This window comes from Gymnogyps californianus, chromosome 28 (genome assembly GCF_018139145.2).
Source record: "Gymnogyps californianus isolate 813 chromosome 28, ASM1813914v2, whole genome shotgun sequence".
Lineage (NCBI taxonomy): Eukaryota > Metazoa > Chordata > Aves > Accipitriformes > Cathartidae > Gymnogyps > Gymnogyps californianus.
This window is the reverse complement of record NC_059498.1, coordinates 2193017-2214834: the sequence shown is the minus strand read 5'-3', so window position 1 is coordinate 2214834 and position 21818 is coordinate 2193017. Positions and strand designations below refer to the sequence as shown.

General features: G+C 41.8%; 1 protein-coding gene across 2 annotated transcripts in view; it reads left to right on the top strand.

The window, feature by feature from the left end:
• NSF (N-ethylmaleimide sensitive factor, vesicle fusing ATPase) overlaps positions 1 to 21818 on the top strand; it is an 86333-nt gene that overhangs the window by 21644 nt on the left and 42871 nt on the right. For both annotated transcript variants that reach the window (XM_050911809.1, XM_050911810.1), the window contains exons 4-8: positions 771 to 810; positions 4640 to 4806; positions 6006 to 6113; positions 7761 to 7836; positions 12995 to 13150. In XM_050911809.1, the coding sequence (XP_050767766.1) occupies positions 771 to 810; positions 4640 to 4806; positions 6006 to 6113; positions 7761 to 7836; positions 12995 to 13150 (547 nt within the window). The remainder of the gene's footprint in view (positions 1 to 770; positions 811 to 4639; positions 4807 to 6005; positions 6114 to 7760; positions 7837 to 12994; positions 13151 to 21818) is intronic.

Here is a 21818-nt window from a genome sequence, read left to right as displayed (position 1 = left end):
TGCCTCTCTGAGGTTTAGATATTTGAGAGCCCATGAATACTGCATAGCCTGAGATGTGGACTGTAAATACACACTAGCCAATCTGTAACGCAAGAGCCATTGGAAAAATACCATTTTTGCAATTATCAAGCCAGAACTATTGGCATAGTAAAGGTCATAGATTTTCGTGGCACATAATTATTGAACCATTTCCCACTTCTCATGCAGTTCTGTGCTGCACAAATCTTTTTAAAGGAATTTGAAGGGACCTAAAGGTTTTGAACAGTTTCATTCTTCCTAGTTCTCTGAACAAGTTTTGTCTTAGGTAATATTACACCTTAAAGCACATTACAACAATTTCCTGCAACTGGTATATACATGTAAGCTTTTAAAATGATCATGGAGTGTGTAACAGCCTTTCTTGCCTCTTGCACTACCTGTTGTGTGATCAGCACCTGAGCCTTGGTATAAAATGAGCAGAATTACAAAAAGCCCAATCTAGTACGATAACTTCTTCCTCCGAGACTGTGGGGTGACCAATAACAGGAAGGAGGTTGGACAGAACAACCTCCTGAGGTCAGAAAATAGAATTATTAATAGAAATGATTCCATGTTTTTGACTTGTTTCCTGTTAATTTGGGGGTCTTTGTAAGATCCCATTGTGCCCTTTTTTGCTGCTTCTTAAAGTTCTCATGGGGGAGCCTGCTTTTCTGAGTGAGGATGCTGACTTTGAGTGGGCGTTTGTTCTACTGAAGGACAGGCTTTCTGAAGTTGTTGTCTTGTTTTTACAGCGAAAATGGGCTGGACTTGCCATCGGACAAGAGATAGATGGTAAGTCAGCAGCATGATCGTTTCGTGTGTTTATAAAAGCTGAATTCTGTGTTTCCATACTGAAGTGAAACTGAATTGGAAAATCTCAGATCTTCAGCCCTTCTTCAGGTAATGTGAGGCCCTCATTAGGGAAAGGGAGTTGCTCTTGTATCTGCAGGATTTCTGTCTCTTAATGTTTTCAAAACCTGGAGGACTATTGTGACTGTTATCTTCAGACGTCTGCTAGTATATCGGCATAGCTCTGTATGGGACATCAGTGTCCACATGCAGATGTGAACATTTAACATGTCCTGGATAGTCTGTTCTTGTGGCTTTGGAGAACACTTACCAGCTAACAGAAACCCGCTGTTGTCATTGAGGATATTCTTGCAATCTAAATTTGAGTATTGAGAATGGGGAAGTTTTAGGGCTAAGAGTTGCCAAAAGCCAGCAGCGTGCTCTGGATAGCTGGAGTGATGAGCTTTGCGAGTAGCACTGATGTTTTCACCCATAACTGACTAGAATATTCTGCAGTATGATGAAGGGAAAGGGAAAGGGATGCCATCTTGAGTTCGTGCAAGCTGAAGATTTGTATTCCAATTTCAAGTCTTAATTGAGCCTGACAAGCCTTTGCCAGTGTTCAAAGAGGAGACTGATTTGCGTCTCTCAGCTTGCATGCTCTATCTTTCATTTATCCCTGCTGTCTGTCACCGTTACCTCTGGTTTATGAATGATTGGCATCACTGTCAGTTATAGGTGCTGCTGTTTAATCTGTCTGTAGCTTCTGGAGTATTGACCAAACTCCTGGCAGCAGCTTGTTATAGGAGGGTCTCCCTGTTCTTTGCAACAGCAGATCAAGGTAATGGGTCGTGTCCGTTCTTTTGACCATCAGGAATTACCTGTGTGCTCCTGGGGGTGGCCATCTCATCCTTTTCTTTGACAAGGTTGCTGTGATGAAGCCTGCTCTAATGGTTGGCTGGCTTACGGTCATTTAGGTGGAGCAAACTGTTCATTAGGCCACTGTTTTGCCGTTTGAGGTGTTTACAGTGATTCCAGGGAATTCTCCTCTCGTTTGAGGATTGTGAGCAGAGCTGATGACTGCATCCTGTGTCAAAAATTGAGGAGGACTTAGACTGAGAAGTGGTACAGCTGTGGATGTGAGGTACTGTTAGGGAAGCTCGCTCCTTGGCTATTTGTTTTCCAAGCTCCTTTGGTCTTAGCAAGTCCATGGGCGGGGATCAGTGCTCAAGTGTGAGGTCTGATGTCTTTGTGGATCTCTTTTTGTAGTGACAAGCTAGAGCGGGTCTGTTTGCCTCTCTACACAACTAGATGCCTCACAGATCTGGCTTGGAAGCCATTTCTTTTTGCTAGCTCCTTTTGTTTTGTTTTTCAAACTGAAGAATAGCCTCTAATGCGGGGAGGAGACCCATAAATTGTTTCTCACCCTTGTTTGGTTGCTGATGAGTAACATTGTGCCAGCTGGCTTACAGATAAATGCTTTTTAGTACTAAAGTTATTTGGGGAAAGAAACACTAATATTCAGCATGATTAGCTGTTAGAGCAGATTTGTGATTGTACTTGTAGTAGACCTTGCTATAAACGTACCAACTATGTGGGAACATGTATTAAGAAAAATAATGCAGTAATTTTATGCAGAGTGACTAAATGTCATATGACTCCCTGCTGAGTATAAAGGATTTGTAAAGCTGTTCTACAGGTAGGGAGAAGTATTCATAAAACTAGTGATTTACCAGGGCTCTCTTTTTGTCTTGTTCCCCTAATAATGTGAAAACTATATTTTAAATGTCAGTTTTAAATGCAGTCCACTGCTTAGTGGTACAGTGAAGCTGAGTCCCCTTGAGCCCCTAATGATATGGTAAAGGTTTTCCAGGTGAGTGAATCTTGTAAGTTTGCCTTTGTGGAAAGGTTGAGTGCCTTGAGTGGATGCAGTTGTCTTGCCTTCAGTGCGGTTCAGCTTCAGCCGCTCCCGTGTTACAGTTGGAGATGCACACCTGGAGCTGGGGGCTGGCTGCCTCAGCTGCCTTCTCAGCACCGGGAGGTCACTGCTACCTTCTCAGCCTGCCTCTCTGTTTCTAGGACGTTACAAGCTTTTGAAGCTGGTGCTGTATATTGCTTACTGGACTGCATCCCCGGTGGTGCATTACTGTTCTCCTCTGTACCAGACATCCCCGGCATTCAGTCCTTTATGTAAGGACCACTCATATTCAGTTGACACCTCAGTTCTGTGATGTGACCAGATCCAGGGACTGATATTCTTTCTGGAAGTTTTTGTTTGACAAAGCCCTGAGATTAGGCAAGTAAAAGGAAATAACTGCCCTGAAGTGACCTGTAAGGTAAGAAGAACTCCTCTTGTGCCCTTGCAGGACCAAAGTCCCTCCTTCATAAGCTATGGCTTATGTGATAACCCTGCTGCCATATCCCTTTTTGAAAGAACTAGTTGATATAGTAGATATACCTCACTTCAGGAAGTGGTTTATTGTTTCATCTTTATCCATGTTTCCTGGAATATCTTTCTTTGACAGCTCATTTCTAGGTGGTCTATTCTTATACCAGGAAGGACGTTAAATGCGCATGCTGTGATGACCTGTGTGTCTTCTGGTAACAACTTAAGCGAGAGACAGGCTCTCTGTATTCTTTTAACTTGAACGAATCATGTATCATAGCATGCTGGATCCTTGTTTTGATGTCACATCTTCCTTGGAGTCTGCAGGTTTATTCTGGAACCATTCTACAGCCAAGAAGCTTGATAGGAAATAGTAGGTTGTGCATGAAGTACATTTCCCTTACCTCCTACTGCTGTAGCCTTAGCTGTGACTTCTGTATCGGATGAGACTTTCTTCTCTAGATTCAAAGCAAGCCTATAATGTTCCTCAGTCTTCTGGAGAAACATCCGCTTCTGTCCTTTGCTGCAGTCTGGTTTGTGAATTATTAGGACTGTCTACTTTGTGAGATCCTGTCCTGATCAATTGTGCTGAGGCAGTGTCCCTGAAGTTGTGGACCATGCTTTTCTTCCTTTCTATCCTCTTTCCTCCAGCAGCAACAGCCCTAAGTGGCCTCTTTTTTTGACGTGATGTAACTTGAGACCTGTGTGGATTAGGTGCACTTGGCAATGACTGTGAAGTACCTTGCATGCCACTTTAGTTTCTGCCCCCTTTCAAGGGCTGTTCAATTGATTCGGCATTACTGAAGGTAACCTGGGGCATGTTAGGATAGGCCCAAGTGCACCCCTGGTGTAGGGGCTATTTCCTCTGTGTCAGAGATGAAGGGTAGTTGATGCTTCATTCTGGGCTGTAGAAGCCTGGTAGATTATATTACTGCACTTGAATTTGCAGGTAATCTAATTTTCTGCTACCTAATCTGGAGAAGAGCTAGTCAGTCTGTTGCTACAGAAAACCAGTTATGACCTCTTGTCATTGCTTTTTTGGGCAAGACTACTCTTAATGCCTGCTTTTGGGCTTTCTGAAGACATGTCCTCCAAACCCTTCAATGTAGATATAGCTATCGTGGTACTACCACATGTGTGAATTTGTTTTCATTGTCCTCATCCCCCAAAGCTTGTATGGTGTTTGAGCTGTTTTACAGGAGACTATAAGAGTTTTTAAAGAAATGCAGGGATTTTCAGTGGAGATACACTTGCTGTATTTTTGATCTTGTAGTAGAACATGGATGTAAGAGAAATAAGGGTCTCTATCAGAAATAATATATTCAATTTTATTAAGTACTCATTCTGAATGGAAGAATGCATGTTGCCAAACTTACAGTATGTTTAATATATTGTGGGGTGACCTTGCTGTTCTGAAATGTGCTGTGTTTTTTTTTTTTTTAACAGTTTCCTTATACACTTTCGACAAGGCTAAGCAGTGTATTGGCACAATGACAATTGAGATAGATTTTCTGCAGAAGAAGAACATTGACTCCAACCCCTACGACACAGACAAGATGGCTGCTGAATTCATCCAGCAGTTCAACAGCCAAGCTTTCTCAGTAGGCCAGCAGGTGTGGGTTTTGTTTTGTTTTTCAGGTCTAAAATGTTCTTAAGTAACATGCACATCCCTGTACTACAGTGATGTAAAATACTGAAGAATGCCTATGTACTGACTCTGTGCTGCAAAGGACAGCTAATAGGCAGAAATTGTTTATTGTGTGAATGGTTTCTTTACGAAAAGTGGAACCATCATGACTTTCACTGAGAGCCTGAGCAGAGTGGTTTAAAATCTACCTTTTCCTTATCTAAAGAAATCTGTCTGTCTTTGTGAGGAAAATCCCAAGGCTTGAGAGAGTTGGCTTCTCTCTCCGTTGTAGCCTGGTTGGATATAAGCATGGCAGCTCCTGGAATCTTTTGAGAAGTAACTTTTTTCTTCCTTCTGTATAAGAACAAAATGAAAACCAGTTTTAATTAATTCTCAGTAGCACCTTTCAAGTGCAGTGTATTTTGTTGTAACATTCATTGCTACTCTACAGACTCCAGTAGTAAAATAGGTATGAAGCATTTGACTTAGGGATTTCTGAAAGCTGATGGCCCTATAATTGAGCCTTCTCAGCTCTGCAGCAGATGGGCTTCTACCCCTGCAAACATCTGCGATAGCCTCTGGTTTGCCATATTCTTAGGAGAGGTCGAGGTCTGTCTCTCATAGTAGTTTACAACTTGCAGTGTCTGAATCTTAAGTCAGTTGCAAATGTAATCTTGGAGGAAAGGAACTGTGCAGAGACAGCCTGCTTTTCTATGGGATGTACCCTACTTCTCGTAATATTCATTCTGTCTCTCATTAGCACTATTTTTGAGGTATCCTTGTCAACCTGAAATGTGAAAGATCAAAAAGGTTTGAGCTAAATTGTTCTCCTTGCCTAGCACCAATATTTAAAGAGAGAGGAAAATGTCAAGAGATGATATAGAACATTTAGGCGGGGAGAACAGAGGGGGAAAGAGAAGCTTTTCTTGGAAGGAGAATTTTTCTTTGATTTTTTTTTCCAATTGACTTCATGTTCTGCTACTTTTGATCTGTTACTCTTAAGTATGGGACATGAAAAGGACATGTTCAGTATGCCAGACCTCTGCAGGGTAAAAACGACATGGAATTTGTTGGGTGGTAAACTTCGTCTTCAGGCCTCTTTCTCTTCAAATCTTAGTAGCCTTGTCAAAATCCTTTTTAGCTTTTTAATGAGTTAAAATCCCCTTCTGTTTTTTCTTTCCACAGCTTGTGTTCAGCTTTAATGACAAACTTTTTGGCCTGTTGGTAAAGGACATGGAAGCTATGGACCCCAGCATTCTCAAAGGAGAGTCTGGAGCAAGCAAAAAGCAGAAGGTAGGCTCACACGAGTTCATGTTCATTCCCTAGGGACTGCAAAGATTCAAGTACTGATCCGATCTTACTACAAGGAGGAATTTAGGTTACTTGCATTTGGTGAAGTCACACATTTGTGTCATCTGGCTGCGTCTTTTGCCTCAGAGAAGATAAGGAGCATTGTTTTCAGTTTAATGCAGTCTCCTGTGCTTGTGTAGTTGGGAGCTTCGAGTTGCATGCACTGAAGTGCAGAGCTGGGGAAGATACAAGGAATATCTTTTCGTCTTTATGTACTAGTTCATGGAAACATTCTCTCTTGAGCCTTTTTGTCTTCCAGATATGTCCAGTTTTGATTTTTTCCTTCTGTAGAAAGGACATGATTTTATTTTCTTCTTTACTTGCTAGATCTTGCTTAAATAAAATAGTCGGGTTTGAACTGAACAAATAACTTTATGTGTTGGGTTTGTGTAGCAGGGGAGGGGCTACAGGGGTGGCTCCTGTGAGAAGCTGCTAGAAGCTTCCCTGGCTCCAAACTCAGACCCACCTCTGGCCAAGGCCGAGCCCATCAGCAACAGTGGTAGCGCCTCTGTGATAGCATATTTAAGAAGGGGGAAAGACTGCTGAGGGAGAGAGTGAAAGGGTGGAGGAAGATGGAGGAGGAGGAGGAGGAAGAAGAGCAGCTACAGTAAAAACAGAAGGAGAGGAATGAGAAAATGGAAGAAGAGGAGCTACAGTGAAGAGGGGAGTGGAATGTGAGAGAAACAACCATGCAGACACCGAGGTCGGTGAAGGAGAGGGAGGAGGTGCCGGGGAGCAGAGGTTCCCCTGCAGCCCGTGGAGTCCACAGTGGAGCAGAGATTGCCCTGCAGCCCGTGGAGGACCCCACGCTGGGAGCAGGTGGCTGGGCCCGGAGAAGGCCGTGACTCCGTGGGAAAGCCCACGCTGGAGCAGTTTGCGGAGGACTGCAGTGCGTGGAAAGGACGTGCGTTGGAGAAGCTCATGGAGGACTGTCTCCCGTGGGAGGGACCCCACGCTGGAGCAGGGGAAGAGTGTGAGGAGTCCTCCCTCGAGGAGAAAGGACTGGCAGAGACAACGTGTGATGAACTGACGGCAGCCCCCATTGCCATCCCCCTGTGCCGCTGGCGGGGAGGAGGTATTGGGAGCAAAGCTGAGCCCGGGAAGCAGGGAGGGGTGGGGGGAAGGTGTGTTTTTAAGATATGGTTCTATTTCTCATCATCCTACTCTGATTTGATTGGTAACAAATTAAATTGGTTTATTTTTCCCCAAAACCGAGTCTGTTTTGCCTGTGACCATACTTGGTGAGTGATCCCTCCCTGGCCTTGTCTCGACAATGAGCTTCTTGTATTTTCTCCTCCCCATCCCACCGGGGTGGAGGAGTGAGCGAGTGGCTGCATGGTGCTTTGTTGCTGGCTGGGCTTAAACCATGACACTTTAAAAAGCCAGTTTATTATATCTGATGAGCTTCTGCATTCAACGATGTTAGTTTTAGAGGAGGTGTTGGTATTTCACATTCTTCCCAATGACTTTTGTAGTGGAGCTTTTGCTGCTGTTTCTTGCCTTCTGAGATGTGCTTGGAGATACCTAAGAAGCAATCTGAAGCTGAGCCTAATAACTTAATGTAATTATTTGTTTCCCTCCCTTTTGCAGATTGAGGTTGGTTTGGTTCTTGGAAACAGTCAAGTTGCCTTTGAAAAAGCTGAGAACTCCTCTCTCAATCTGATCGGTAAGTGCCACTGTATCCAAAGAGATAAATAATGCTTGAAGTTTGTTGCTTTTCAGGCCTCAGAGACTTGTATGCCTCAAAGTTTGTTTTTCTGGTTACATCAGTTGACCTAATCCATTGAAAACTGCATCTCAAAATGTCTCCTGGGTATCTGTTTAAACTAGCAGATGACTGGATTTGATCCCTTAGGAACCTGTCACACCCTTTAGAAAGCAGTTTGTAGATGCTCAGGACTCTCTTGAAAACCACTGCACTGAGAAGACGCCATCCTTCCAGCAGACTTTGCTGCTTCTAAACAGGGGCTTTATGAAAAGTCACTGTCCTCCCAGTATGAAGCTCCACAACTGACCAACATACTAGAGCAGTTCTGTGGGTCTCTATACCATGCTTATCACCACAGTGTATCTAAAATATACAGACACAGAGCTAGGAGGAGAAAAGGTGAGTGTGACTTCGAGAGATTCTGACAATAGCAAATCGAGTTAGATGAGTAGAGAAGTTAACTTGCACTCCTAGGCCTAGATTAGAAAGGTGCAATGGAACAGTAGCTTCAGCAAAAGTCAGCAACTAGTTGAAATATCTTAACTCTTTAAACATCAGAGAATGATATTTTCAGGGACACTAACAAGCCAACACCTCTTTAATTGAATTTAATTAAAACAGCAAGGAAATAGGAAATTGAGAACTTTTTTGAGTGTGTAGCCAAAATTTCAAAGTGAGTGCAAAACTTCTGAAAATCCCATCTCTAATGAGATCTCTTCTTCAAGGAGAGAGGACAGCTTCTGAAGAGCACTTCAGTTTTCTTGACTTCTGGAAGTCCTGCTCTTCAGAAGCTGATGACAGCTGCAAAACACAGCACAGGGGGTTCATTGTGTGTGTTTATTTTAACTGTTTACACAGCAAGATTATTAACAAAACTATGAACTTTTTTTTAAAGAGACAGTTTCTAAAACCTCAACAAAACAAATCTTTATTTACAATTTCATACTTTACTAGCAAAGAAGTCAGGGCATAATTGATGTGTCCTCCACCCATTCATTTAGAGAGAAACTGGTGCGGGGTTAGGGAGGAATTTCATGTGGTCCCATAGAGCCACCAGCTTGAATGATGGGGACCTGGACCACAGAGTAGGCAGTGAGGGCCACTTCCCTGCAGTTGGCTTTGTGTGTGCCCTGGGACCATGGTGGCTGTCCTGCAGAACAGATACACACTCTGTTAGTCTGGCTGTTCCTTTTCTTATCAGTGTTATGAAGTGGATGATACTTAGCAAGCCTACAGTTGCAAATACCTCCCTTGCTGGTAACGTGGCTCTAGGCATTCTTTTCTGGGTGTGATTCAAGTCTTGTACTTGAACAGACACTCTCATTTTTCTTTTTTCTCATTTTCCTTTCCTATTTTGTTCTCTCTTCCCGGAGTCTGTGAGCTAAGAAGACTTCTCCTTTTGCTGCTGCTCTTCCACAGATAAGAAGTGGCAGGTGAAGGCTGCTGTGAGTGGGGGTTCAGTGAACCTGGCCAGCTCAGATGGGCACTCAGTTGAGTACTCAGTTGAGTTTTAATACCTGTTATTTTTGCAGTAGGCTTCAAAGCACAGCTCTGCTTGACTGTGAATGCTCAGTCCTTTGAGTATTTATTACAGGAATAAAACATGTGAGGGTAGTGGCCACTTAGGAAAGTAGAATTCAACTCATTCAGCATTGCAGGAGCTTGTGGCAGAGGCTGAGTTTTGATGGTGCCCTGAAGTGCCATCTTCCCTCAAATGCGAGGCTGTGACTTCATGTTCTGTAGTTGTCTGCTTCATGTGCTACAGTCGCTCCAAAAAATGAGGAGACGTGAGGCTGTTGTGTAACCACATACCTTGCATCTTACGTGGACGTTTTTATCTGAAAGCACGGCCAGTCATCTGTACTGAAAAAAAACCCCACCAGAGGTCCGTAGGCTGAATTGTAGATGACTGTAATTAGGCACGTTAACAAGGATACAGGTTTTAAGAGCACCAAATGAAATTTGCATGGGCAACTAGTTCATACCTGTGATTACATGATTATAGCCCGTTTAGTTTTTACTGTGTTTTGATAGGACATCTTGAGGTGAGTATTAACATAATCCAATTTATTGCATCAGAGCAAGCAGTTGTATTTTACTTGGTTAATATTCAGAGCCATATAATGACCTATGATCTTCCTCCTACCATGTATAGGTGTGAAGAGTGGACCTGTGGGAGAGCTGATTGATTGGAAATAGGAATCCTTCACTGTGATTCGATTTCATTGTTTACAGACAAGACGAAAGAGTTGCTTGTGCCTCAATTTACTTCTGTCAGATTGGTACTTTATTTAATCTCCTCATTGATCTGAGGCACAGCTACTTAATGTGCTTTGTTAGTCTCTGGAGAATTGTAAAGTTTTGAATAATTAAATTCTGAGAGAGGAGATAAAAGTAAAGTAAGCGTCACTGAGCACTGCCTTCAATAAAGGGCCTTTATTTTTTTCAATAGAAAAGAATTGTAATAATTTAAAAAAAACCTCAAGCCCAATTCTATTTCTTTTACTTAGCATAAAATTATGTGTTATAAAACCAATGGATGATGTTTTAATTCAATCTGCAAGAATTGTATCCTGATCAGATGCAGCCAGAAGGGGGGGGTGTAGGCTAAGCTCTACAGGAAGAGGAACATGCCTGGCTGAGTGGTCTGATACAAAAGCTGTAGTGGAGCAATGAGATAATAAATACACAATAATCAGTGAATCAAATGCTCACTGCTGCCCTGCATGGTACTGTGTATTAGTGCTGTATGTTATACACACTACCATGTTGTCCCTAACATGTTAGTTAAAGGTTTTGCTGCACTTGGAATTGAAATATTGGTTCCAGGTGTGTTTAGACCAAGATTAATAGGAGTCTTATTCAGCTAACACAGAACTTGTTTAGTGTACTCGCTGGACTTGTAGATGCTAACTCATTATCTGGCTCAGCTTAAAGTATCTCTAGAAGAGGTTATGGAACAAATCAGCAAAATGCACGGTTGTAGTTTGCCACGACTGGCTTTTTAGGGGAGATAATGGTCCCCAGCGTCAATCCTGTAAAGCACTGTGTAAGTCTAGGAAAATACAAGACATCCCATTTCTGCATGACTTAAGGATAATCTTCAGAGTCTTTGCTTTCTCTCTGGATTTTTATATTACTATTGGTTTCTCTGGTAGCTAAGCAAAATGATGATGCTGAAAGCCATTTGGAAGCATCACTCTAACCCATAAGAGTGTTAGTGCTTGTTTATAAATTCCCTTGAATAAACTTAAGTTGAGACTACATGGATTTGACAGCATCTCAGCAGTATTCTTATAGGAGCATTTGTGCTTATTGTCTACTTCCTAAATGCCCTGAGTACTTTAAAGCTTCTCTGAAAAGCAGTAAGGAGCTCTGTAAGACTGAAACGCGTGTGGTTTGTCAGCAAAAGGGAAAGGAGGGCGGTTACACCGTTGCATGGAGACTACAAAACCTGTGCTTAGGGGATCTGGCTGAACTTGTAGTAGCTCTAGAAGAGGTTATGGAACAAACAGCCAAAATGAACCATGGTGGTTTGCCAAGACTGGCTTTTATTATTCTGAGTTGTAAAGGATCTAGCTGACCTCGTAATTGTTTTGTGTAACCTTGCTTAAAAGTGCTCTGGTATCTGAGGACTGCAAGAAGGTGAATGTGCTGTCCATTTTTAAAAGGATTCTAGAGAAGGTCTGGAGAGCTACAGATCTTTGAACCTGAAATCTGTACAGAAGAAATCAACAAACTGTAATAAAGAATTAAATTAGTGGATATCTATATAAAGATGGTACACTGGGAAGGGTCAGCCTGTCTTCTGTAAGGGCAGTCCTACCTCATGATCCCACTGGAGTTCATAACGGAAATCAAGAAGCACAGGCATAAGGGCTGACATAGTCTGCTTGTTTTTCAAAGCTCTTCCAGCCAAGTTCTTTATCAAAGTTACTTTAAAAAGAATCTAACCAGAGATCTGTAAGAGAGAAGGGTATCTCTTCTTGCATGGGTAGATGAGTAATCAAAGGGTAGAAGTAAATAGCCAGTGCCAGTGGAGTTCAGCATGAATCTCTGCTGGGGCCTTTGCTTTTCATTATAATTATTGAATAAATTGGAAAAAAGACTGAGCAATGAGGTGACAAACTTGCTCTTATGGAGCTCAGTGACTAAGAAATAAAATGGCAGAGGAAATTAAATATAAATAAACATAAAGTGATGCGTGGGGGGAAGAACACTCCTAACTTCGGTCAAAAATGATTGCTGTTTTGGGCCGAGATCCAAAGTATGATAGTTTCAAGGAAATGCTGGACCCATGCTCAGTAGCAGCCTGAGCCCTGTTGTTAAGAATTATTAAGCCTAGCTGTTAAGAATTATTACATGTTATTAATAAAGGAATATGAACAAAGTGGAGCATAATTTTGTACCTGTATTTAAGATACAAACAAGCCACAGTGCATGCAGTTCTAGTCTGCCTGTCTGTCAAAGGCTGTAGTAGAAATAGAGAAGACTGAGAGGAGAACAAGGGTGCTCAAGTGTGGAGCAGCTGCTGCGTATGGAAGGAAGAACAAGTGAGGACTGCTCTGCCTGGAAGAGGCATGACTGAGGAGGATACAGGACAAACCTAGTATCATCCCAGGTAGCCTGAAAGAGAGTGGATACTGATACTACTTACTGTCTCTTCAGGTGTAAGACTTGGGGGACATGAAGCTGATAGGAGCTGGCTCAGACACATGAAAGGAGGTGTTTGGTTGTGCAGCCAGTAGCAGACATGGTGAGCTGGATGCTGTAGGGCACTCTGGGTACTAAGTTTACATGGGTCCAAGGGGACCTTGGTAAACTTGTGGCAGAGAAATCTACTGTGGATTCTTAAATACATAGGAGCAACACCTGGCTCGAGAAATCCCTGAATGGACAGTAGGAAGGCTGGGAAAATAGTTTACTAAGTAAGCTGAGTCTCTGGTACACTGCCCTTGCATCCTTGTCGTAGTGCATCCTGCTGGCTAATGTTTGAAACCGAACATCAAGTTAGCTGGACATGGGTCTGACCTGGTAGAACTGTTCTGGTGTTTGTACTTCTGTTTGTTCTAATGCTGCTGTGCTACATGTTTGAAATGATTTCTTTTTTTTGCAGGTAAATCAAAGACCAAGGAGAACCGCCAGTCAATCATCAACCCAGACTGGAATTTTGAGAAAATGGGCATTGGGGGCCTTGACAAAGAATTCTCAGATATTTTCCGGCGAGCTTTTGCTTCTCGAGTTTTTCCACCTGAAATTGTGGAGCAAATGGGTGCGTATAATCTGGAGAAGTATGGCTGAGGTACAGGATGCAGGCCTCTTTCTGGTTTGTACAGACTGGATATCAACTAACAACCTTATGATGCTATAACGTAGCAGTTGCTTCGGGACCTAATAGACTAACAAAGCCTTTTCTTCCCCTGTTGCTCCCGAACGTGTTTTGTACTCGTTACTTGGCTAGAGAAGGGGAACAAAGAAACAACACGAATACTCAACACTGTATGTGAAATGTCTGAACGAATGAGCTATATGGTTTAACTGAATACTTTTCTGTTGGAACTGAAATGCTCCCTATTCTTTTGAATGCTTCATTTATTCGTAGCAGTGAGACTGAATGCTCCTATTCCTGACTTACTGGCAAGGGGCTGTCTATATAGGTCAAAGGAAATTCTGTCTTAATGATCCTGCCTTATATATTAAATGTCTGTTGTCCTGTTAGTTGCACTATAAACCTATGTCCTTCTCACAGCATTAGCCCAATAAATACAGTATCCTGTGTTGATCTATGCTTGGTCAGATTTGAAATGCTGGAGAGGATGCACAGGCCATGGCACGTCTTGGAGTTTGTGAAATAAAAGCACAGATTCTAAATATAATTTTCTTTTTTTGGGTCGGGGGAAGGAAAGGCAGTCCCATTACTTTGTAAACATGTGCTGGCAGGCAGATAAATGGTACTGGTTTTAATTTTTAGTAAGCAGCATGCAGCTGCAGATATCTTATTTTGTCACATAAAGTGGCTGGGGATGTTATAGCTGGTCGTCGTTCTCTGAATATAATCTCTGTGGGTTCATATTTAAACTTGGAATCTATAGCTGTATAATTTCTGTGTATGTTTATATTTCTTGATCCTCCTTCCCTCTCCCCACAAATGAAGCAATCAAGATTTTGATTACAAAACAGATTTTCATCAGAAGATACCTCCTGTTTGTGTGTGGCTGTGTAAAGTGTGTCTGTTTCCAGTGCTTATGGAATTGATGTTAAAGTAAACTTCCCTGTGAGGTGCATTAGGTCTTTTCTTAGTGATTTGAACGCTTATGGAGAAACACTGAAGAAACCCTGTAGGCTAAATCCAATTAGTGCATGATTCTCTCTCTTGCCTGCCTTTTTACTTCATATCGATCTGATAGCCAAGGCCTTCTGGGGGCTGATCTTGGTTCTCTTGTTTTTTTGCGGCTGTGAGCAAGTCATAACTTCTCTGCCTCTGCTTGAGAATATCAAATGCTTAAATTTGTTAAATATCTAGCTGCTCTGCAGAGGGAGGAAATGAGAGAAATGGTGTTGGCTATGGAAGGAAAAGCTTTTACCTAGACAGTCTGTTGTGTCCAGTTCAGAAATGTTGCTGACAGCTGGCCTTTGGATGGACTGGCATCCCTTACTTGAAATATTTTTACCTTTTGAAGCAACTATCATATATATTCATGGCTGCAGTACAGAGTCCTTAGCTGTGACCGTATGTGAAGGTAAAAGATTTAGACTGTGGGAATTCTCATCAGTGTCACTGGACTGTGATGAGAAGTATGTTAGTAGACTAGAGATAATTAGAGCTTGTTTTCATTTTGCTATAGCTTCACCTATTCAACTTCCCTGGCTGCATGGAATCTGGCAGCATGTTAAGCAGTCATGTGTCAGACTACAAGTACATTCCCTTGGTATTATCATTAGCTGAATTAACCTGATGGCTGGGCACTCCTTGGTAATGATGTGCAGCAGCTACCTTTGCTGTGGAGGACCTACATCTCCATCAGGTACCTCTGGAGAAGGTCGGAAACCTTGCTGACTGCAGGGTGAGGTTGTGGAGCTGCTTTGCACGGTATGCTGCTCAGATGGTTCCTCTTGTTAATTGGTGTTGCTTAATACAGGAAGAAAAAGATTCTCTGAAGGACCACTAGTATTTTGATTACCCTGGGCAATGAATTAAAGGTGTGCCATATTATTTACATAAATACATATACCCTTACTTGTGCGTGTTTACACACATACTACACAAAGAAACATTTTTCTGGTAAGAAGTTAGACTCCAAACAGAGCTCTCTGGCTCTCTGATTAACCCTAGGGCTAAAGAGCTTATCTGAAATTTGAAAAAACAAAACTTTCTGACATTCATTTTCTTTGCCTTAGTTATAACTTGCTCTTAACTATATTTCAGATCTGAAATGTCAGTGTGACAGCTGTTCACCTTTGTATATAATTTATTGGGAAAGGAAAAGAAAGAATTTGCTTGCTATCTGGTGCTCTAGCACTCACCCATTTCTGTTTTTTGCCCAGTGCTCACAGACTGCAACTTCCATGCCAAATGCAATAAATATTTCTGTCCTGTAACTACATAGAGGCTCTATAGACCCTTCAAAAATTACTTGCAATTTGTGTGTGGTTTATCTAAATTCCAAGGAATGTTCTGGGTTTGGAGCATATAAATCAACGTTAGTTTAACCATATCATCCAAGGGTGTAAATACTACTCTGATGCTACAATCTTTGGTTTATCCAAGAAAAGAAATCTTAGATCAACTTCAGCTAGTCGTTAAACCTTGCCATAGCTCCCTGCTGCCCTGGAAAAGGGACAATTTACTTTTCCCATGCGCATATCTACCACCTCTACTGTGGTAGCTTTGGGCTTGTATGGCTCTGTAGAGAGCTAATACAATTGGAAGCAAAAAATACTACTACTAAACAAAATGTATAGGGTTAGCATTCAGCTAGATCAGCTCCCTGGTTGGCTTGATGTGACATAGCTACGTGAATGCCAGGGGCGGCAGGAGGAAGGCAGTGGGCAGTAGGGCTAAGGTCACTTTTGAACCACAATGGGACCTTCATTGCTTAAGCAATGAGGACCTGAGCTGATTGCTTTTAAGGCTACAGTTCCGCAGTCATTTACTGGAGATTCTTTAGCATTACGAACATTGGTGATGCTGTTATCTTTCACCTAATGCTTGACTCTTAATAATCTTGTGACTGCCAAACGGAAATAAATCCTTATCTGGATGAGGATTGAGGAAGGTGTCTTGAAACAAAAGGGGCACTCCTTTTTAGTGCCGTCCATGAGGCCTCACTGTTGTACGAATGATACTTCTAAGGAAGGAACTTTACACTTGCAGGGCACTGATAGAGGTAAGATAGCAGTCGCTTTCTTTCTGAAGGACAGCCCTACAAAAGCCGTGTTTCTAGGGAATCGTCCTCCTTTTCAAGCCCTTTCCGGATCTCTGTGACGTCCGGCTCATAGTAAAGCTGTGCAACTTCGTGGTGAACTGCAGAATGGTTTTGGTTGGTCTTTGTTGCAGTTCAAAGCATCCTCTTGCTCAAGCTAAAGCTCCTCCTTTTATTTGATAAATATTTTATTTTCTAAACTGTTCCTGCAGATAAGCCCTTTCTTCACATCCATGTTAAAGGCTTTTTTTTCTGCTGAGACTTTAAATTCAGCTCATTCAATGGATTGTGCCATTGTCTAACATTAAGATGATTGCTGAATACTTATAACATTGTTCTCTTCCCTCCCCGACTTCAACAGATATTTAGCCATTTTAGCCATTTGGACTAAAGTTTTTGATATTTGGTACCCGGAGCTGTAAATTTCAACAAAACTGAAAAGCATTTTCTCAGACCTGGAAAGAAAATGCTAGTACTGAACTCTTGTTTATCTTTTTAAAGAACATTCTAATGTCTCCATCTTTTGAAACAGTCTTGACTTTCAGCAGGGAAGTGATTTTTCTGACTTACGTGGCACATTTTTCAGGGGCCTCTACAACGACTAAGCACATTCTGTACGTACATGTTGTTGTTTAATAACAGGTATAGAAATGTTTGCTGTTACAGATCATGTTCCTTTTAGATTGAAATGGAACTGAAATTCCCCATCCTCTCCTGTTACTATCAATAAGTAGGTTAAATCAGACTTTTTCAAGGTGATTTCTATTTCCTGGTAACCATCTTAACTTGTCCTCTGACCTCTTGGGATTGATTGGTTTCAGTGCTCTGTATTTTTGAAGTACAGCTCAGTATGTAAAAGTGAAGTATTAACAAAACACAAGATGGACATTCAAATTAGCAGATACTCAGATATTATTTTCTTTCTTGGATTCTGCCTGTGAAGTGGAGACTTGTCGTTTAAGCTATCTTAAAAATTAATACATTAATGTTCTTGAAGTACTCAGCTACTATGAGAAGAATAATAATGGAAAAGATCTCATCCAGTCTAGCCTTAAAATAGGATAATTTTAATGAAGAATCAGTGTCAGACACGTCTAACCTGTAACTGAGGTGATAGAAATGCCAGAACCTCCCAAGGCAGCCTATTCCACTGCTTAGAGCATCTTTACTGTCAAAATTTTTCAAGTGTTTATTCTCAGTCTGGCAGCAGTTCATCATATATTGTTTATTTCTTTTATGGTTTTGGATGAGGCTTTCACATACTTGTCTGTTCGTGTTTCTCTTCAGTATTCTCAAGGCTAGATCTCAGATTCCTAAACCATTTCTCATAACCTCTAGATCACCGATTGTTGTTGTTTCTCTTCCCTTGGTCATTCTTCACTGCTTAGAAGTGTGATGACCAAAAGAGGGCATGGTAACTGAGGTGCTAATCAATTCCAGGTCAATTGGCAGGTTTTGTCTGTACCTTGGTGTACGTGCCTGTTTATAATCCTCAATATGATGATTTTTTTGTTTTGCAACATGCAGTTAATTATTCCTACCCCAATTTAGAAACTTGTGTATCAAGTTACATTGTTTTTAAATGAATTTAATCCTGCCTGTCAGTGTATTTGTAGATCTTGGCTTTGTAATGTGCAGATTTAATAGGTGCATTCTGTTCCATCTTCCAGGCTATTAATAAAAGCACCACATACCAGTAAATTCAGGATGGATCCTTTCTTGTTGTGCTTTAAAGTTTGTGGGCTTTTTTTCCATCCACTTTTCGTCTACCTTTAACTTCATTCAGCCTGTGTTTTTCCTACGTGTTTATGAAGACGTATAAGACCTATTTACATCTTTATGAAAGTCTAAATCTCCCTCTATTGCTTTATTTGTTTTCTCAAACCCTCTGTGTGTGACCTCCTACCCTTTCCTAGAGGGAAGTTCTCAGACTGATCTGATAAATTCCTTTTGGCTATTTCTTGTGTCCTTGTTTTCTTCTACCTACTTGAAAAGACATTGTGCCATAATTTTTTCCAGAAATTAAGTTAGTGATAGGTCTATACCACACAATCAGAAAATAGTTGAGATTGAAAGGGATCTCTTGAGATTTAGTCCAACCCCACGGCTCCCTTCCTTTTCCCTTTGTAACATTATGGATGACATTCACTTTCTTCCTCCTGGTGTCTCACCCACCCTGTCCAAGTTCTCAGTGACTTTGAGATCATTTCACCCACTCTGAGTGCTCTTGGGTGAAGTTCATGTCCAGGTAATCTGCAAATATCTAATACTCTCGTGGGCTGTCTCTTGTTCTTTTCCTACTCCTATTTCCTATTCTTGCCCATTTGTCACTGATATTAATATTAGCTGCCACATAACACATGAAGTCTTCATTTGTCTAAAAAAGTATTTGGCAGTTTGAACTTAGCATTTTCTGTTGTTAGCTTTTCTTCTTTATTGAGAAGTGGACCAATGCTTTCCTGGATCTTCTCCTCCTAATGTGATTATAAAATGAAGTACTCTACTCACTCTGAAGCACATGGTTCCCTGTGGCCAGTGAGGCTGAATCTGGTCACTTAACTCTTCCTCCACATATCTAAAAAGACCTCTGTGTGTACTTTCTTTGGGGAGGACAGCTAAGAGGTCCCTGACATCTGTCTTTTCCCTCATCTTCTTAAAACCATAGAGATTAACCGCACACCACCCAAGCATCCCCCATACTATAGATACTTGAAGGAAGCGAAGAAGCTAATAACGTGAGGAGAGGTCATGTGTGGCTGGATAAATGGTTGAGGGAACAATTGCAGGAATAGCTGGTCCGCATTCACAGTGGAGAAGAGTTGCAATCACGTTCTGCAGAGTTCTCTGCTGTTTGGTGTGTTTATGAATGGCTTGGGAAAGGAGGCTGTTGAAATGAATCTAAACTGAAGACTGAATTGCAGTTGGGGTCTAATGGATGCACCCATGAGTGCTGCGGAAGCTGGCCTGTGTCATTGCGAGGCCACTCTCAATTCTCTTTGAAACATTATTGCAGTCAGGAGACATTCTTGAGGACTGGAAGAAAGCAAGTGTCACGCCTGTCTTCAAGAAGGGCAAGCAGGAGAAGCCAGATACTACAGACCTGTCTGCCTCACCCTCAGTCTTTAGGAAGGTGATGGAGCAACTAATTATGGAGACCATTTCCAGACAAGTGAAGGACAAGAAGGTGATCATGAGTTGTCAGCATGGTTTTATGAAGTAGAAATTGTGTTTAACCAACCTGATAGCATTCTACAATGAGATGACTAACTCAGGGGACGAGGGGAGAGCTGTGGATGTTTATCTCAAATGTGTTAAGGCTCTCAACACTGTCTCCCATAATAGCCTTGTAGAAAAACTGGTGGAAGATGGACTAGGTAAGCGGCCAGCACGGTGGACTGAAAACTGGCTCAACTGCTGGGCTTGAAGAGTTGTGATCAGCAGCACAAAGCCCATATGGAGGCCAGTCACTAGCGGTTTATCCCGTGTGTTCATACTGGGGCCAATAGTGTTTAACCTCTTCATTAATGACATGGATGATGGAACAGAGTGCACCCTTAGCCAGTCTGCAGATGACACAAAACTGGGAGGAGTGGCTGATGCACCGGGCAGCCTGCTCTAGGTGAACCTGCTTTGCACGGCGGGGTTGGACAAGATGATCTCCAGAGGTCCCTTCCAACCTCAACTGTTCTGCAGAAGGACTGTGTGGTTCTGCAGAAGGACTTTCTAAGGCTGAGTACCTCAGCAATAAAACAACAAGTGAAACCTCATGCTGATCAGTGAAAAATGATGTGCTTGAAAATTACAACTTGTAAAATGCTGGCTGTGCTGATTTTCCATTTGAGCAAAGTTTTGGGGCTATAGTAAATCTACGAAAACAGTTGCTCAAAGGCACAGTAGGGGTCAGTCAATTCCTACTTGAATTTAGTAATTATGAAGAAGAGTTAAGTAAAAAACCACAAAATAGAACATAATTATGCCACTGTGTAAATCTGTAATTTGTTCACATATTGAATTTCTGGATGCAGTCTTGGTCTTTGTATCAGAAAGGATGCAGTAGAACTGGAAGAACTTTGGAGGAGGGCATCAGGATGGTCGGATCAGAAAAGCTTCTGTACACAGAGTGAATTGGCTTGAAGATCTTCAGCCTTGGAAAGAGACCAGTGGGAGGGATATGAGAGAGAGGGCTTCAAAAGTCTGCATGGCCAGGAAAGAAAAATGTTTGCTCTTTCAACACAGAAACGTGGAAATGTGAAGTGAAGGTCGCAGATGGCAGGCTTGGAAGGAAGGGAAGAGGCTTTACACCAAATGTGCTGCAAGGAGTTTCTGCAGTTGTTCTGTGTTGATGGCCATAGTCATCACCAGATACTGAGAGGACTTTGCCCTTACTTCATATGGGTGCAGTTGTGGTGTTAGTTAGCAGGCATCATCACCACTGCTTGGCAACCACAGTTTTTCTCTAGCTGGAAAACCGGGCCTTGAGACATCCCAGTGACCCTGGTATATTGATGCTTGTTTACTCTGTAATGCTCTGTGGGTAAGTGTTCCATAGGTATTTACAAATTACATCATGTTGACTTTCTAAGTAGACAGAAACGATCCAGCTTTATTCCAAAAAGCAGAAAATGCTGATGAGATTTATGGCTATTAACATCCAGGTGGGATATGACTGTAAACATCAGCTGCTGTGTTCAGCAATTCATCCAACAGCTCTGCATAATCTTCGTCTTAAATTAGCTATAATTTTGTAGCTCCGCTGTTACGAGGCAGAGGCATTTACTCTTTCGCTACAGTGATGATTTCTTCTAAAGATTGTTTTGTTTTGTATATACTTTTATCAAAATCCCTATTTCTGAGAGTCGTGATTTTGTTTGTGTAGCCAAAGGCATTCCGTTGGAAGCTTCTCTAAAGCTGATTTATTTTCATTTTTATCACATTCCATCAGAAATTGATAAATGTCCTGCCATTGTTGTAAATCTAGTTATTGCCTCTTTATATGTGCATGCATTAAACTTCTCACAGCCAAACAAGATACGATGAGAAAGATCTTTGAAAACAGCTTGGAAGAACTTATTGACTTGCTTGTCTTCTCTTTACAGTGGCAAATGATTTGATAGATCAAGAAAACTGGCTGTTGAGAGTCCACTTAAAATAAAAACTTCTGTTTCAGGTGTAGCCCTTTCCCTGTCTCAGCTTTGAATTAAAAGCAGAAACAAGTTACTTCAGTCTTGCTACTTGTCGGTAGCACGTAAATCCTACAGGAAGATTAACTGGAGGCAGTGATGTAGGCTGGAGTAATGCTGGGCTTACAGGATGAGAGGAGGGGGAAATTCCACCCAGCTATATTTTTGGGGAAATTTTTTCTGTGTGGCAGGTGAAGTCTGGGAACCCTGATCTTACGCTAACCTGCTTGAAGATTAATGTGCACAGATAATCATCTCTCCCTGATGTATTCAGGATCGGTACTTTACTATCGATGCAGATTCCCGATAGGTGCATCTGAATGATACAATCACACCA